We start from the raw sequence: 17,482 nt of genomic DNA on the forward strand, positions 1-17,482 counted from the left end.
GAGCATGCTTGTTTCTGCACAAAATCATAAATCGTCGTGCCCCGAATTATCTTTTTGACAAGCTGACTTTATCACGAAGCCGAAGGACCAACAACCTGGTGATTCCATCTCATTCTACAGCGAAATACGGAGGAACTTTCTTTGTGAGGTGTGTGGCGTATTGGAACATGTTACCTCCAGAATTGAAGCTGTTAAGCTCGGAAGTAATGTTTAAGAGAGGCTGCTTGATATTTTTCAACCAATAATTATTTTAGTATAGTTCAGTTAGTCATTGTGTTGTTAGTTATTATTATATTTCGTGATCTTATCGTGAATGGCCATAAAAAGACTTTGTCTTATGTCATGTATTTGTGTAGAATAAATAAATAAATAAATAAATAAATAAAAACAAATTTCCTCATAACTCGAGAACTAATCAAGCAAATGGAACCAAATTTGACATGTAAGTGGTTTTGGACGCAAGATTTTTTTCTGTGGTGAATTGAGACCCCTCTCTTCTTTAGAAAGCGAGTTATGACCCATCTCCCCTTTAAGAGGGTGGGCTTCCATAAAAATGAAATGCAAATTTTCTCTTATCTCGAGAACTAATCAATCAAATGGAACCAAATTTGGCATGTGGGAGTTTTTGGAGTCTTGAATTTGTTTTACGATAGTTAGAGACCTCTCATCCCTGTGGTAGGGGGATATGGACTCTCATACAAATAAAACAGAAATTTTTGCGAAACTCAAAAACTAATCAAACTCGAGAAATTCGAGACTCTTCCATAAAACATTAATCAATACAAGACCACAAAAACTATCTATAGTAACACTAGATCATTCAGGACGAGACGGTCGCGAGTGTTGCCGGTGACCCGCCGTCGGAAGCGCCGCCCACTGGGGGGCTTGCAAAACTCGAGATTGTGACAAAGACCATCCGAGATTCATGATTTATGTACAACACAGGTTAATTTGTGGCAATACGAAGTTTGTCGGGTCAGCTAGTAACTTAATAAATATGCGTCCCAGCGTCAAACAGTCTTCACAGAAAATATGTATTTCAACATTCTAAATAACTTTGTAGAATATTTGTAAGCAATAAAATAATCGTGTGCAGAGTTATTGAGTGTAATTGATTTTTAAATGCTCTTTTTTAACACATCATTATATTTCGTAACCGGTAAGAGATAGGTAGTTACTTTATTCAGCAAAGTTGCTTATTTTAGTATTTTCTGCAACTTTTGGAGAAAAAACCTTTTTTTTTAAATTATTTAAGAAAACAAAAGTTTGTATCATCCTAATAGGTGAATTCATGGTCACCCTAATAGTGCAGGAAGATGCGCTATATTTTATTATTTTACTTCTCCGAAGACACCACCCTTGAAAAAATGCACATTTTTCATCAAACGGTTTTTAGCCTAAAACAGTTATATCTTATTAAATAATGCAGAAAAAGCGAAACAGTCTCCAGCAAAAATATTCCTATTTAATGTGCAAAATGTTGTCTAGAACATCACATTGAGCTGTCTGTTGAAATAAACATGTTACAGAAAGAAATGTGATTTGAGGGGTCGTTTATAATCAAAGGTCTATTGCTGAAAATGGGTAAAAGGTAGAAGTTTGATATCTTCAGAAAAAACACTTGAGATTGGTTTATCTTTAATATTCTGAAACCAAAAAGGTGAAAAAAAAATTTACTCAAAAAGTTATTACTTAAATTGTTGTTTAAGTAACACGTGAATATTGGACGATCCGTCGTATTTTGTAAGAACCTCATTTTTCAACTTCCAGGCACGTATTTTGACCGCTAGAACCAGTATCAATGTCCAGTCCTTTTTAATGGCTCATTGGCCCGAAAAGATCGAAATCCTTCTGGTAAACGATTCCATTGATTCTTGACGATTCTAAACTTTAAAGCTGCATAGTTTTATTTGAATTTTATAAAGGTTTTATGACGGCACAAATCATTTACCTCTGGTTTTATCATGGCGTTGCGCATTACCGACATTATACAAGTCAAAAACTACTTATAGCAAGCTATAAAACCATAAAGAAACTGTTAATAAATCAAATTTATTGTGATTACTTATATTACCACGATAAAACTGGCGGGCTGCGACATATCTCTTATAAACTTACCATAAGTGGGATGTAGCAATACAATATGGCGCATCAAACAAAGTTGATCTTATTACGGTTGCTGGTCAAGACACAATAAAACTGTTAGTTTTATTGTGCTACTAATATGATGAGGCTACTAATATGCTAAACCCTGACCAAACAGATTTATTGCTGCTTTTTTTAAGAATGTGAGAGCGCAACACCTCACTCAGTCAACTTTTTTTTTTTATGCGAGGTCATCTTTCCCTTTTCTAGCATTTATTTTTTGATCACCAAACAACAATTCATCAAAGCAAACTATGTGTTATAGAAAGAAAGTTATTATTAATCGGTTTTCATGCTAGAATGCAACTAAATTTAGAACCGAATACGAATTTAGAAACTACGATTCACTAATCAAATATATTTATTAGGGTATGTTGCTACTTCGTCGTAATTGCCTATTCCCGTCCTATCCAACACAAATTATTAAAAATATCAACATTTTTATGACACACAATGCAAAACTAGTTATTCTCAAATATTTTAGTTTGTTGTCTATCATACGCGATCAATCAAAGTGAGCTGAGATCTATTTAAATGCTTTCTTTCATTAAAGAAGTCCTACCAGCCGAATTTCCTTCGTTTTTTCGTGCGACGAAGAAGACAGTGTCGACTAATCGTTTTAATTTCCGTCATTCATAAATGAAAATAACTCACGCAAGGCATTGTCGTTATTCTACAGCCAGGAAAACTTGCCTGACCTGCAGAAATTTTGCAGAATAACATTTGTCATGCCGTCCTACACAAATACATGCACGTTACGTTAACTTCATAAACATTGTTGTGATTTTTAGTTCGGACAATGAAAAATTTTGATGGACGGATTTTAAAACGGTACGACGAATTTTAGAAATAAAGTCAGTTGCGTAATTTCAATAATATGCTTTAATAATCGCGTTTCAGTGAATTCAAAGTTCACGGATCGGAAGGTAAATGTGTTTTAGTCAAATCAGCACAAGAACTTTCGAAATATTCATTAAATCCATCCAACAAATGATGAAAATTAGAATGGCTTTACTTAGTACGACGGGAATTAGAAAAAAAAACCCTATATTTAAACAACTAGTTTTCAAACATTTGCTAAATTTTGATGGCGCGTTAATTTTCGCCACTTATCATTGCAATATTCACGATAAAATTTAATGTGCATATGTTGCACAACTACGGGAACAGATTTTTGTTAAATATTCTATCGGATATTTTATTTATTTATGTAATTAGGCCATTACAAATATTTTATAAAGTTTTTGTCCTTCCGGTGTTGGGCCACTGAAGGGGGGGGGGGTGAAAAAAAACAAAGAGATTTTTTTAATCGAGCAAAAAAAAGTTGATTTGAGCCATTTTTACTTAAAGTTTAAACATGAAAACCAAATCTATTCTTGCTTTTAATATATACGTTATTATTTTCCATGCGAAAATCTTCGAAAAAATTTTTCGGCCGATTTTCGGAAATTCCGTTGTTCGAATTTTCATTTCTGTTTCGTGCTAGAGCCATTAACTCAACTCGTACAATCATTTTTCGAATTTTCCAGACCGTAGAACCCACAGACAATTGATTTTATGAAAAAAAATTAACTCATATCCTACAAATTATTTTTTTGCCCCTCGATTTTTCAAGGCAATTTCCAAGGGGGGGTGACAAAAACTTTTGAAATTATTTGCAATGGCCTTATTTTTGTTAGATTATACTCGTGCTGGTCTAACAAGCCAGTCATCGTAGGTTCGAATCTCGACTGGGCGGTGCCGCTATTGAGTCAATAGGATCTTTGCACTAGCCCCGTAGTTCTCCTGTACTCTAATAACCGGCTGCGAAGTCTGTCGATAAAGAATCAAGTCAAGGATCAAGTTCTGAAGGACGTTTATACCCAAGGTTTTGCTTTGTATCTTTTGTATTTACGGTGGTACAATGCTAGTAGTTCATTAGTAGCGAAGTGAACGTTCACTTAGCACCGTAACTACAAAAGATACAGCAAAACTTTATTCAGCAAAATTGTAGATAAGAACTAGTTCCTCAATCGACCCTTACTTAACTTTTTCAAATTTTGGCTGAGACGGTACTGTCAAATGAATGTAAATTGAATCAAAGTGATCGTGCCATCCCTGTTCGTGACTTTTTTTTTGTATGCCAGAAGGGCTTTGGGTTAAAAGGCCACTGCGACAGTCTTAATTTTAAATAATTTTGTGGCCCCCTAGATAAATCAAATCTCTAAATCAACTTGATTAGGATGATCTGACAATTAAACGTCACCTTTTCTGCTCGCAGATATATATTTTCAAATCAATAAAGCTGTCTGGGGATTTAGCTTTTTACGCAGCTAATTTTATGGTTTATAACCTTATCGAACAAAGCAAAAAGCTTCATTAAATTCTGACGGTTACCGTCAAGCAGCGAATAGCATAATCGGTTTCATTGCTGCTTTCAGCAGATCGTAATAAACCTACTTGAGCTTACGGTCAGACTCTTTAATAGGTTATAATAACCTTCTGAAGCGTGGGCCTCTTGGTCGGAAGAAAGTTTCATAACGGTCATCAGAAGGTTCTAGGGGAGCTCGCAGTTTTATTAGCAGTTTTATAAAATTGGTCATAAAAACCACTAGAAAAACGTAATAAAACCGTAATTGCTGCTTAGCTAACCGCTCTTAATAACTTCAAATGTAGCTTCCGATCCACAGTTCCACTACGGTGCTTACTATGATCCTGGCGATCGATAGTATGCTGCTTACGGAATTGTTTGAGAACGCTACCACACGATTGATTTAACCAATTTCAACAACTTCATGATTTTTTTTAACCCAAACACATCGAATTTTCATGTGCGAATGACCGTTCAGCGGCTAAAGCCCCGTAAACAAAAAAAAAATCGAATTTTCAAAGCGGGTGTCCAAAATTGATTTTTGGTTCGTAGCTTCGATGAAATGTAACTTTTCAAACTGTTTTTAAAATATTGCCAGATCCAATCGCTAGCAGCGCTGCAGTACAGGGTGAGTAGTAAAAACTGTCAGTGTTTTTCGAACGTGTTTAAATAAAAATAGGTTAATCACAGATGTGTCTGCCTCATGGGCGTAGCGACGGGGGGGTTTGGGGGTTCAAACCCTTAGCTTTCTGTAGTACCGTCGTCGCGCCTCGAAAAGATTCTGGACTCTAACAGCCTCTTCCAGCCGAGATTCGAACATGCAACGTACCTCAATGACAACTGGGAGGCCAAAATTAAAACATTTGTCTTCTATTATTTCAATTTAATTTTTTGTCAGATGAAGAATACTCTATTCCAACCAAAATAACTTTTAACTGAAAATCCCCATTTCCTGAACTAACTTCTTCCTAACTAGACGGTTAGGCTATGTGAGGTTTCATCTTGTAAACCCCCACAAGCAACAAAATGATCGGAGATATTCACCACATCTTTCTGATATTCCTCGCGACAAACTGTTTGTTCCAGAATGTTTCCAGGGTGATGCCTGCCTGATATTAAAATCAACACTCAATATTACATCGATAATGTTTTAAAGAAACATTTACTTCCCATCGTCAAAAAACACTACAAGATTCTGCACCGGCTCATCAGGCGAAAGCAATACAGGCTTGGTGGCAGGACTATTTTCCGGATTTTATTTCTTCGAAAGAGCCTGACTTGAATCCTCCCGACTTCTATGCATGGGGTTAGTTACATGTTAGGCAAACTAGGGATCACCAAAGGATTGACTGTGGATACTTTTAAGCAACGTTTGGAGATGATTTTGCGTGCGTGCCAGCTGTAGCGCTTTGCTTTTCAATTAAAATTTATGCAAGCGTCTTATTTTGGTGACCATTCACTTTACTGACAGTTATTAATACTCAGCCTGTACTTTTTTATTTTTAGTCACCAAATTGCTATCATTAACGTATATCGTTGATTTTTCAGACGCACGCATTTTAGCCAGCTATTCGAATCCTGTTTACCTTGTACAGTATTTTTATTTCACCGAGAAAAATCAACGAAACACGTGAATGATAACCCTTGTAATTTGTATCCAATTTATTTGCACATTATTGTGGTGGGCCAATTACGAAGACCGTTGAATTCGTAACATAAAAACTGTATCAAATTCACAGGTTCTGGGCCTGGGCACAGGCTCTAGGGGTCTAGGCTGGATGAACGGTTACGATATATTAGTTTTCAACGCGGTCGTTTTATTAGATGTTCCGCATCCCACAAAGTGCCAACTTGTTGCATGATAATTTTTGACAGCATTCAGCAGACGGCTTCGAGAGCATAATACCAAAAATAAATATAAGCAAGAATTGTACAGTAAATTGTACAGGAAATTCTCCTGACACTCAATGATCAAAAGCTCAAATCAGCGTGCCAACTAGCGCAACTTTCCTTTGCTTGTCATTGGGCAAAAAAGCTTATAAATTTATCCACCGCTCGTAGTGTCATAAAAAGTCGTTTAATTATAGCAAAAGCTCACCCATCTAACCCGGGCGGACTGCTCGAATGAACTCACCGAGGCACTCTTCGGGTTCACCAGTGAAGCAGCCAAGCTGCGCGCATGTCCTGATGTCACCAACCACAAACCTACGACATCCGGTGTGCCGCACCGGCATCCAGCAATGGGGAAAGTTCATCCGCGTTGGCATGCAGTTTGAGAGCATCATCGTTGCTGAAGAAGGTGGCCAACGCCGGACCAGAGAGAGAGACCTGTACCACGTGACTTTCCCTTCGGTAGTATTTGTACCTCCGTAGCAGTAGTACAGACTGGTGGTGACCATGGTGAGCAGCTGTTTCTGCACATTTTCTGTTTACCTTCGATCTGTTTGGTATGCATATTCTGCACATTTTCTGTTTACCTTCGATCTGTTTGGTATGCATATTCCATCGTTCGATGCACGCACCATCGTATCGTACTAACTTTGGCCGGTATGCAATATTGAACGCAGCATGACTGGCGCCACCAACAACAATAGTTAGTGGCCGCCAAGGAAGGGCCACCGTGGTTGAACATTACCCGCCGGTTTCCTATTAATAAGCAGATTGCATTGTCTGATGACAAACATGTTAGCAATTTATGCATTATGCGTTGTTGCGCCGTACGTCAAGTTTGCACTTTATGAAGGTCCTCGTTTCAGTGAACAAACTTCAATCAGGGTGTACCAAGTTCAAAATTGAATTAATTATAAAATGAAATGGACAGCGGAATTCGTGTTTAACATTAAGTATTTTTATCTCCAATTGTTGAACGGTGTCCTAGCGTGTATCGTGATGTGAACAATAATTGGTGCTTTATAACCAATTTATTTCCCCATTATTACCGTAAGTCAGTCGGCAGCTGAACTAAGACCATTAGATTCGTGACATAAAAATGATTGTTCGCTGGACCCCTCCACGGTCTATTTCAGCCCTTCACCTTTTATAGTTCGCCCGGTCTAGGCCGGTTTGACGGACGGCTACTATTTAGTATCATCACTCTGCTGGTCTGGTACCACCATTTCATCGTTCAACACCCGAGAAAAATAGCATTTCTTTAAATAGAACATTGTTCGCACCACTTGCTCCGACCTAGCCGTTGCGTTATTGTTGCTGTTGCTGCTATTGTGCCGTTGTCATCCTCCGGCGAATGAAAAACAAAACTCACCTTTCTCGGTTGAACCCTGGTCCCTGGTGGGTGGGTGGGTGCCTGGTGGGTTCGTATCGAACGGTGCAACCACTCGAACACACGAACGGTATGTTTCACTCTGCTAAGGCTAACCCACCACCCATCGCATCGTCCGTCGCGGCGTCGGAGCGGAGACAACAAAAAATAAGGCACGCAGATGCTGCTGCAGGCTGATTTATTTCCCGCCCCGGCTCGGAAGCATCGCAACCGACATCGCGCTGTGACTTACCTGAAACGAGAAGAAACGGAATACGAAATATAAAGGATGTCTTTTTTTTAGTAGTCAAGGATAATAATTGAATGAGGAAAAAAATCTCTAATGCTGCATTGTTTACAACGCTATGCGTCACGAAAGGTGTAGGGAATTACGTAACGGTGGCGTTTGTATTCCATTTCGCAGCGGGGCTCAAGTACTGCAATTGAACGTGGATTGCTGTAGGTGGAACGAATAAATCTATATTCATATTTATATCTATGTTATGGCTGAAATTCTAAACGAAAAAAAACGCAAACGTGCTTGCGTACAGTATTGTGTGTTGAACACATTCTGTCACGCTTGAGACGATTGAGATTGACAGATTTCAATTATTTGGTTACTATCAACGTAGATTAAATTTTCTGAAAACCAATCAATGGATAGTACGATGTTTATTGATTGAATTCGTGAGTGATAGAAACCATTTACTCAAATATTGCTGGAGCTAAATAAACTAAAGCAAAATAGGAATGATTGTACGCATGGTTGGACAACGGCAAAATTTGAATTCCGTTACGGTGACGATCTTCGTCCTTTGAAACTATCCACGAATCAAAGTCAGTTCTTTTATGTCTTTATATTGACGGAGCAGAAGATCAGTCAGACCTTCTGCCATCGAATGGAGCAAGTAATGATCGGACGGCGCCTTATCAGGAGAGTATGACGGGAAGAGAAGGACGATGAAGAAACACCCTCTTTTTTCGCCGCTGTAGCAGGTGTTACGAAAAAAAGGACGCTTACCGTCGCTTAGCTTCAAATTAACCATAGGAAACCCAAATTCCTAGCGCTTGAATCTTTCCCAATACAAGCAATCACTTGGAAATGTCTTATGGATAATTCCTAAAGCTGAAGCAAGCCCATCTTGTACTTTACATGGATCACTTAGCGAAACTATTTGCATTTGCTCGCTAATTAATGCGTAAAATGTATCTATATAGCTTAGATTAGACGATGATTGCTACCGCTATTATTTTGCACCAATATTCAAAAGCTTGCCCGACTGGAATTTGACGGAATTTTGAGGCAAAAACAAGACGAAAATGAACGTAAATCAAAAATTAGTCGCAAACGACACAACATGACACTAGAATGAGACACGAATCAGTCGAATAAGAAAAGACTTGACACAAAAATTGGATAAGAATGAGATAAAAATCAGACAAAAATAAAAAAAAATTGAGACAAAAATGGGACAAAATTGGAACGAAAATGAGATAATAATTAAACAAATATGAGACCAAAATCAGACTAAAATGTAACAAAAATGAGCTAAAACTGTTTTGACCCATTGTCAAGTGAAATAAAAATGAAGTGAAAGCAAAGCAAAAATTAGACGAAAATGAGACAATCATGACACTAAAATGAAACATAAACAAATCAATGTGATGTAGACCTGAGATAAAAAAAAATACACAAAAATGAAACTAAAAACAGACAAAATGACACAAAACCAAAACATACAATGCTGGGTCAAAAATGTGATTAAAATAAAGCAAAAATGTAATAAAAAAGAAACAGAAATGTTACAAATTTGAGATAGCAACGATACTTACAAAGTCACAAATGGGTCAAAAATCAGACAAATACGATACAAACATGAATTAGAAAAGAGTCAAATTTCAAAAAAAAAATTGGTGTTCGACAGATATGAGTCAAATATGAGACAAAGATGAGCAAAAAAATCAAACGAAATTGGATAAGAGTGAGTCGAAAACCAGCTTAAAATGCGGCAGAAATAAGTCTAATATCTTAAACAAACATGCATAAAACCGAAACTGAAAATTAGACAAACATCAAAACACAATATGACCAAAATGAGACAAAAATAAAATTAAAATTGATTAAAAACGAGACAAGCATCAGACAAATATGAGATCAAATGAATCAAGAGTGGGCCCAAATTGACCCAAAAATCATACATAATCGGGACAAAAATGACATAAATGAGAAATAATAAGACAAAATAAATATTGGACCTAACGGGTTCAGTCCCGGCATAGTGGTTAGCATTCACGCCTCTCACGCCGAGGACCCGGGTTCAAATCCCAACCCCGCAGAAGTCACGAATAATTTAAAAGTGTTAAAGTGACTACAATTTAACAACAAAAAATGTTGGACCTAAAAAGAATTGGAATCTAAAGAAAACTTTTTACCTTTGTTATACTCTGTCTGTCTGTCTGTCTGTCTGTCTGTCTGTCTGTCTGTCTGTCTGTCTGTCTGTCTGTCTGTCTGTCTGTCTGTCTGTCTGTCTGTCTGTCTGTCTGTCTGTCTGTCTGTCTGTCTGTCTGTCTGTCTGTCTGTCTGTCTGTCTGTCTGTCTGTCTGTCTGTCTGTCTGTCTGTCTGTCTGTCTGTCTGTCTGTCTGTCTGTCTGTCTGTCTGTCTGTCTGTCTGTCTGTCTGTCTGTCTGTCTGTCTGTCTGTCTGTCTGTCTGTCTGTCTGTCTGTCTGTCTGTCTGTCTGTCTGTCTGTCTGTCTGTCTGTCTGTCTGTCTGTCTGTCTGTCTGTCTGTCTGTCTGTCTGTCTGTCTGTCTGTCTGTCTGTCTGTCTGTCTGTCTGTCTGTCTGTCTGTCTGTCTGTCTGTCTGTCTGTCTGTCTGTCTGTCTGTCTGTCTGTCTGTCTGTCTGTCTGTCTGTCTGTCTGTCTGTCTGTCTGTCTGTCTGTCTGTCTGTCTGTCTGTCTGTCTGTCTGTCTGTCTGTCTGTCTGTCTGTCTGTCTGTCTGTCTGTCTGTCTGTCTGTCTGTCTGTCTGTCTGTCTGTCTGTCTGTCTGTCTGTCTGTCTGTCTGTCTGTCTGTCTGTCTGTCTGTCTGTCTGTCTGTCTGTCTGTCTGTCTGTCTGTCTGTCTGTCTGTCTGTCTGTCTGTCTGTCTGTCTGTCTGTCTGTCTGTCTGTCTGTCTGTCTGTCTGTCTGTCTGTCTGTCTGTCTGTCTGTCTGTCTGTCTGTCTGTCTGTCTGTCTGTCTGTCTGTCTGTCTGTCTGTCTGTCTGTCTGTCTGTCTGTCTGTCTGTCTGTCTGTCTGTCTGTCTGTCTGTCTGTCTGTCTGTCTGTCTGTCTGTCTGTCTGTCTGTCTGTCTGTCTGTCTGTCTGTCTGTCTGTCTGTCTGTCTGTCTGTCTGTCTGTCTGTCTGTCTGTCTGTCTGTCTGTCTGTCTGTCTGTCTGTCTGTCTGTCTGTCTGTCTGTCTGTCTGTCTGTCTGTCTGTCTGTCTGTCTGTCTGTCTGTCTGTCTGTCTGTCTGTCTGTCTGTCTGTCTGTCTGTCTGTCTGTCTGTCTGTCTGTCTGTCTGTCTGTCTGTCTGTCTGTCTGTCTGTCTGTCTGTCTGTCTGTCTGTCTGTCTGTCTGTCTGTCTGTCTGTCTGTCTGTCTGTCTGTCTGTCTGTCTGTCTGTCTGTCTGTCTGTCTGTCTGTCTGTCTGTCTGTCTGTCTGTCTGTCTGTCTGTCTGTCTGTCTGTCTGTCTGTCTGTCTGTCTGTCTGTCTGTCTGTCTGTCTGTCTGTCTGTCTGTCTGTCTGTCTGTCTGTCTGTCTGTCTGTCTGTCTGTCTGTCTGTCTGTCTGTCTGTCTGTCTGTCTGTCTGTCTGTCTGTCTGTCTGTCTGTCTGTCTGTCTGTCTGTCTGTCTGTCTGTCTGTCTGTCTGTCTGTCTGTCTGTCTGTCTGTCTGTCTGTCTGTCTGTCTGTCTGTCTGTCTGTCTGTCTGTCTGTCTGTCTGTCTGTCTGTCTGTCTGTCTGTCTGTCTGTCTGTCTGTCTGTCTGTCTGTCTGTCTGTCTGTCTGTCTGTCTGTCTGTCTGTCTGTCTGTCTGTCTGTCTGTCTGTCTGTCTGTCTGTCTGTCTGTCTGTCTGTCTGTCTGTCTGTCTGTCTGTCTGTCTGTCTGTCTGTCTGTCTGTCTGTCTGTCTGTCTGTCTGTCTGTCTGTCTGTCTGTCTGTCTGTCTGTCTGTCTGTCTGTCTGTCTGTCTGTCTGTCTGTCTGTCTGTCTGTCTGTCTGTCTGTCTGTCTGTCTGTCTGTCTGTCTGTCTGTCTGTCTGTCTGTCTGTCTGTCTGTCTGTCTGTCTGTCTGTCTGTCTGTCTGTCTGTCTGTCTGTCTGTCTGTCTGTCTGTCTGTCTGTCTGTCTGTCTGTCTGTCTGTCTGTCTGTCTGTCTGTCTGTCTGTCTGTCTGTCTGTCTGTCTGTCTGTCTGTCTGTCTGTCTGTCTGTCTGTCTGTCTGTCTGTCTGTCTGTCTGTCTGTCTGTCTGTCTGTAATTTTGTAATATTTTTGTTCAATTTTTTTTAAAGATATCATGTTTCTTTTTTCCTAACTCATTTTCCTGTCTCATTTTCGGTTCAGTTTCGTCGCACGTTAGTCACATTTTTGTCGTTGATATTTATTATTCTAACAGAAACGTGCTGCGCCTCTAAAATACAAATTCCACCAGAAGCAAATGAACGCCATTAGAAGTATTTGCAGATTACTTTCCTCCCATTGCCTCTTAGTTGGCCTCGAGGTTTATCACTGCCCAAACAACAATGTGAGTTTTATGGGGTTTTAATGACCCATTTTGGTTATAAAAATTATCGTAAGCTTGTAATATAACCCAAATTGTCACTTGGGTAATCTAACAAGCCAATCATCGTAGGTTCGAAGAGGTACGGGAGAGACTTTCAGAGTCAATAGGATCGTAGCACTAGCCCTGCAATTGTCCTGTACTCTAACTGCTGTTAGTGAAATCTGACGGATAAAAACGAATGTAGCTGTAAGGTTTTTCAGTATGTTTTTTAAAATTAATTTGTCGCACTATTTATCTGAACGATACGTTTTCACTCTTTTTGTCGAATTAAATTCTATTTAATTTTCTTATTTTGTCATTTTATAGCACTTCTAATTATAGTTATTTTCTAATTTCCGTCTTTCTTTCTTTCACTTTCTTTTAGGTTCTCCTATTTCGTTCTTCTTCCTATGTCTCTCTTAAAACCTTACAATGCACAGTGGTCCAGCACCGAAAATTAAGTGGAAAGTTTTTTTTTGGTTCAAAATAGCATCCTATAATGTTCAGCAAAGTTGTTCAACTCTTAGGCAATTAATTTGAAATCAACGACTAAGTTCCAGTTTGACTTGTAAACACATAATACATAATAACTTTTTACTGAAAAGAGATAGAAAGATAATTTCTTCGACAAAGTTGTAGCAAAAGATTATATAAGTAACTTTGCCAAAGACATAGTAGGCGTATTTTTTATAGTTTCTACCTCACAGGGCATTTTATATGAAGGCCTCTCAAAAATCACTTTTTCGCTAATTACTTCAAATTTAATGGTTTTATTGCATCATAATGTTTTACAAAGTTGTTTCTCTTGTCAAAAGACAAATTTTTATAGAACATTGTATGTTGAAAACTCATTCGTATAACGAGTTCTAACGTTTTTCCTGTGTTTTTTTTAGTCTTTTTCAGAATAGAATATCTCAAAAAGGGGCAAACGGAAAAAAACAAACGTGGTCGTTTCTGAAAGCTTGAAATTTTATTTCAAACATATGTGAAAATTAAAAACTGGTTTTTTCTCTAGCTCGAGTAATTTCAGTTTAATTATTCCATGTTTGGCCATTTTCCACTATGCAGCATTTTCTAATATCTTCTTGAAGACGATTAGAGCCAACTTGACTTGTAAAAAGTAAAAAAGAAATTTGTCGTACCATGACATAATTTCTTCTGATTGTCACGTAAAATGGTCGGTATTTAATCAGACCGGACCAAGTCGCAAAGTTTAAAAAAATGAGTAATGAGTAAAAAATAGGGCGTATGAATAAAAGAGTTAAAGCAAACTCTCCCATAAGATTTCACGGGAAAAACAAAGCAAAGTAAACTGTTTTATTCAAACGGCTACATTTTACTCTAATCAGATTACATAAATGTTACAAACAGCCAGAATTATGAGATGATTTTGAAAGATTAATAGCTATAAACCATATAGAGTAGCAAACTTTGGACGCGTTTTTATCAAAGTCAGAGTTTTGCCACTTGGTTCGGTCTGACTTAACACCGTCCAAATAGTCAGTTTTCTATCTGCACCAGCTGTTTTGCATACATATCAATCTTTCAATTTTCATTACTTTGCCAATGTGGTTAATCTACCATCAATAATGTCTTTTTGAGAAAATTTTATGTTTATGTTTATGTTCAATAATAAATGATCAATAACATAAACAAAATATGTTTGGTTATTCCACACGTAATATTACAAATTATTATTTCGCAAAAAAAAATGGAATTGGGTCAGGGGTGACATTGCGATTCTCGTTTCGAGTGATTTTGGTTCGTTTCGCCCATTCGTTTAACGTGGTCGAAACGAACCAAGATCACTCGAAACGAGAATCGCAATGTCACCCCGGGGCTCCTTAGAAGGCTCGAATCTAATTCAAGTCACTTCTGGGCTCCCTCAAGGCTCTCATTTGGAACCTCTTCTTTTTATTTTGTATGTAAACGACATTTCTCTAGGAACTTTAAGTGATAATATATACTGACGACTCTATATACTTTCTCTGTATTTTTCCTTCTTTCTCTAATCGATTTCTCTCCTTTTACTCTCTTTACTCTCTATGATCCTCTTACTCTTTCATCTTTTCCTCTTTCTACCTTTCGCTCTCTCTTTCTCTCTTTCCATCTCTCTATCTTACTGTCAGTTTTTCATATTAGCATTCTCTCTTCAGTTCTCTCCACTCAGGTCTTTTTCCTCAAGTCTTGCTCCTTAGGTCTTTCCCTTTAGGTCCCTCTCTTAGATTTCTCTTTCAGAGTATCAGTCTTCGGCCTCTCTCTTTCTTTCCAATCTTCTTCTATTTAGTCTCTCTAACTCCAACCCCTCTCTCAAATCTCTCTTTCCTCTTAGTATTTCTCTCCCTTCATTCTGTCCTTATTCTTGATATATTCCTTTAGTTTTTCTCTCTTTCTCTTTGTCACACGCACACACACACTGTTTTTACTCCCTTAAATATCTCGCTCCCCTAGTCTCTATATACCTTCAGTATCTCTCTCGCTCTTTTCTTCTCACTTGATTCTTATTTTATAGCTCTTTTTCTCAGACTCCTCTAAATTTCTTAGTTCCTCTCTCAATAGCATTCTTAGTCTCTATTACAGTGTCTTTTTCAGACCCACTTTAAGTCATGTTCTTCTTTTTCTTACTCTGTTCCTCCGTCTGTAAACTGTATTCAGCAGTCGGGGTCTTAAGGCTATTAAGGCTGTCGGAATGGTTGTTTTAATTCAATGCACTTTTGGCGTACAATAAATAGACCAACCCCGTGATTTTGTCTTGACCTTATAATGAGGTCAAGCATATAATTAATTTTTATAACGGTAGTTTTTTACAAACAAAGATGTTGATAGGATCCAAACAGAATGGAACCAGGCGTGAAGGGGAAAGAACGGAAAATGAGGCAAGAAAGGGTTATTGTAGCAACGCTTTAGAAGTTGTGTACCGCTCCCTTTTATACAATCTGGGGAATCCGCGGATCGAAGCAAGCAATAATCGGAACCAATTATAACCAAATTCCACTGTTATATTGCAGTGACAACGCTAGAAAATATATAACATCGCCAGCTAATAATCGCAAGATTTGATAAAAATACTGTAGCTGAAAACTGAAAATAAAATTAGAAAAACTAGGTGGGTGGTAACGCTTGACAGGATCGAAAAGATTTAGATGATCACTGAATCATAAATTATTAGAGCATTAAACCATCTATCACAACCTAAGAGAAAGTTTTTTGTTTTCGAAGTGTATGAATATCGAATCCACAACATATTGTTAGAAATTATAATTTAAAAATATAAAATTCAAAATAATTGAACTGAAACGCTCTGTGACATACGAACCATCTCGGAGCTGTCCGGATGATAAATTATCGTTTCGAAGTAACATTTGATCCTACCATTCATTCGCAGCACAATTCCAAACCAAACCTACCTTTCGTCCATCCGCATGCTGCTGCGGCTGATGTCACTCCAGGCGGACATCGACCGTGGCCGCTGGAAGAACCGAGATCCACGCCGAGATCCGCCGGACATACCGATGCTGCTGGCAATGCTGTTCCGACTGCCGCCCGGTCCACCGCATCCGGTCCCGTCGTACATCTCTGGGGGAAAATTAACATTGCGTAACGCTTTCCAACTGCCAGTTGGCGAACTACTATTTGATCTTTCCTCAGACATACCCAGTGCACTGTAGCTGATGCGAAATTTACTCATTTTACACCTACCCTTCCCCACCTGCACACTGACCTTCCACCCTCTGTTAGATTAACACCGATTCTCAGGACGTGAAACGAATTTATCAACCAATCACAAAGGGGGAATTTAGCAGATAGATTCTCAATTGGAAAATTTGGAATTTAGCATCACTCCATACTAATTATCACGATTGATTGGCACCAGCGTAACACTACGAAACACTAAGTCAGACTACCACCACCGTCTTGGCTCGCTAGTAGAATGATTGTCCGTTGTTTGTTTGCTCGCCTCGCCTCCAAAAAGGCAACCACCCCTTTTTCTCTCCCTCTATCACACTCTCTCTGTCTAGCCTCCCCCACTCGATGCTATTCCGGATGCAGTTTTCACTATTCGTGGAACCGTGAAACAGCCGGAAACAGCAAACGAAGTTTGGCTGAACATTTTTTTTTTTTTTGTATTTTTTACACCTGTTTGTGACAACGATCGACTGTGGAACGAACCTACGCCAGCTGGAGGGAAGAGAGAGAAAAAATTGTCAATAGCAATTCATCCGAAATCAATCATCATGCTGTGGAGCATGAAACTTTACTTTTTTTTTGCTTGCTGTTGTGTTGAATCGGCTGCGAACGGTGCGTAGGAATTTCATACGTGCAGGTACTCCTGCCTGATGAGTGATGGCTTCGTTTGTCGATAGTCGGCACGTGGGATGTTGAAAGTTTTATCGTGAATGTTTGACTTATTGGAATAACATCATACACTTTTATTCAAATTTCATTTAACTGAAAATTTTCCGCATATAATATTAGAATTTTTGACGCTCTGAATTTTTATTATTCGCTTGATAGTGCGTAAATAGTACAAAACATTTGGTGCATATCAATCCGCTGAATTACCATAATTGCACCTGGCTTAAATCTCGGCTAGGCGGTGCTTGCTAATTAGAGTCAATAGGATCGTTGCACTGGCCCCGTAATTTTCCTGTACTCTAACAGCCGGCTGCGAAGTCTGTCGATAAAGAAGGGTAATGTCTAAAGACGGTATAAACCCATGGCTTTGCTTTTTTTTTGCACCTGGCTTAACTGTGTGCATATAAATAGGAAGCTGCTGTTTTTCCAATAATCATAACCAGTGATATCGTCTGACGCATTCAAAATATTGACTAAAACTTTGCCATGAAATTTAATTACACATCATGATAGTAGTTGCGACTACATAGCAGTAGAAAGTATGAAACCATTATTATCATTCCAAATGTTATAAACA

The 17,482-nt window shown here is 38.7% G+C and overlaps 1 protein-coding gene across 1 annotated transcript; it reads right to left on the reverse strand.

Annotated features, from left to right (window-relative positions):
- Positions 1 to 15,952: 15,952 nt before the first annotated feature.
- Positions 15,953 to 16,237, reverse strand: LOC128735048 (uncharacterized). The gene has a single exon (XM_053829515.1). The coding sequence runs from the start codon at positions 16,235 to 16,237 to the stop codon at positions 15,953 to 15,955; it is 285 nt and encodes a 94-aa protein (XP_053685490.1).
- Between the last annotated feature and the right edge of the window lie 1,245 nt (positions 16,238 to 17,482).

This window comes from Sabethes cyaneus, chromosome 2, assembly GCF_943734655.1.
Source record: "Sabethes cyaneus chromosome 2, idSabCyanKW18_F2, whole genome shotgun sequence".
Lineage (NCBI taxonomy): Eukaryota > Metazoa > Arthropoda > Insecta > Diptera > Culicidae > Sabethes > Sabethes cyaneus.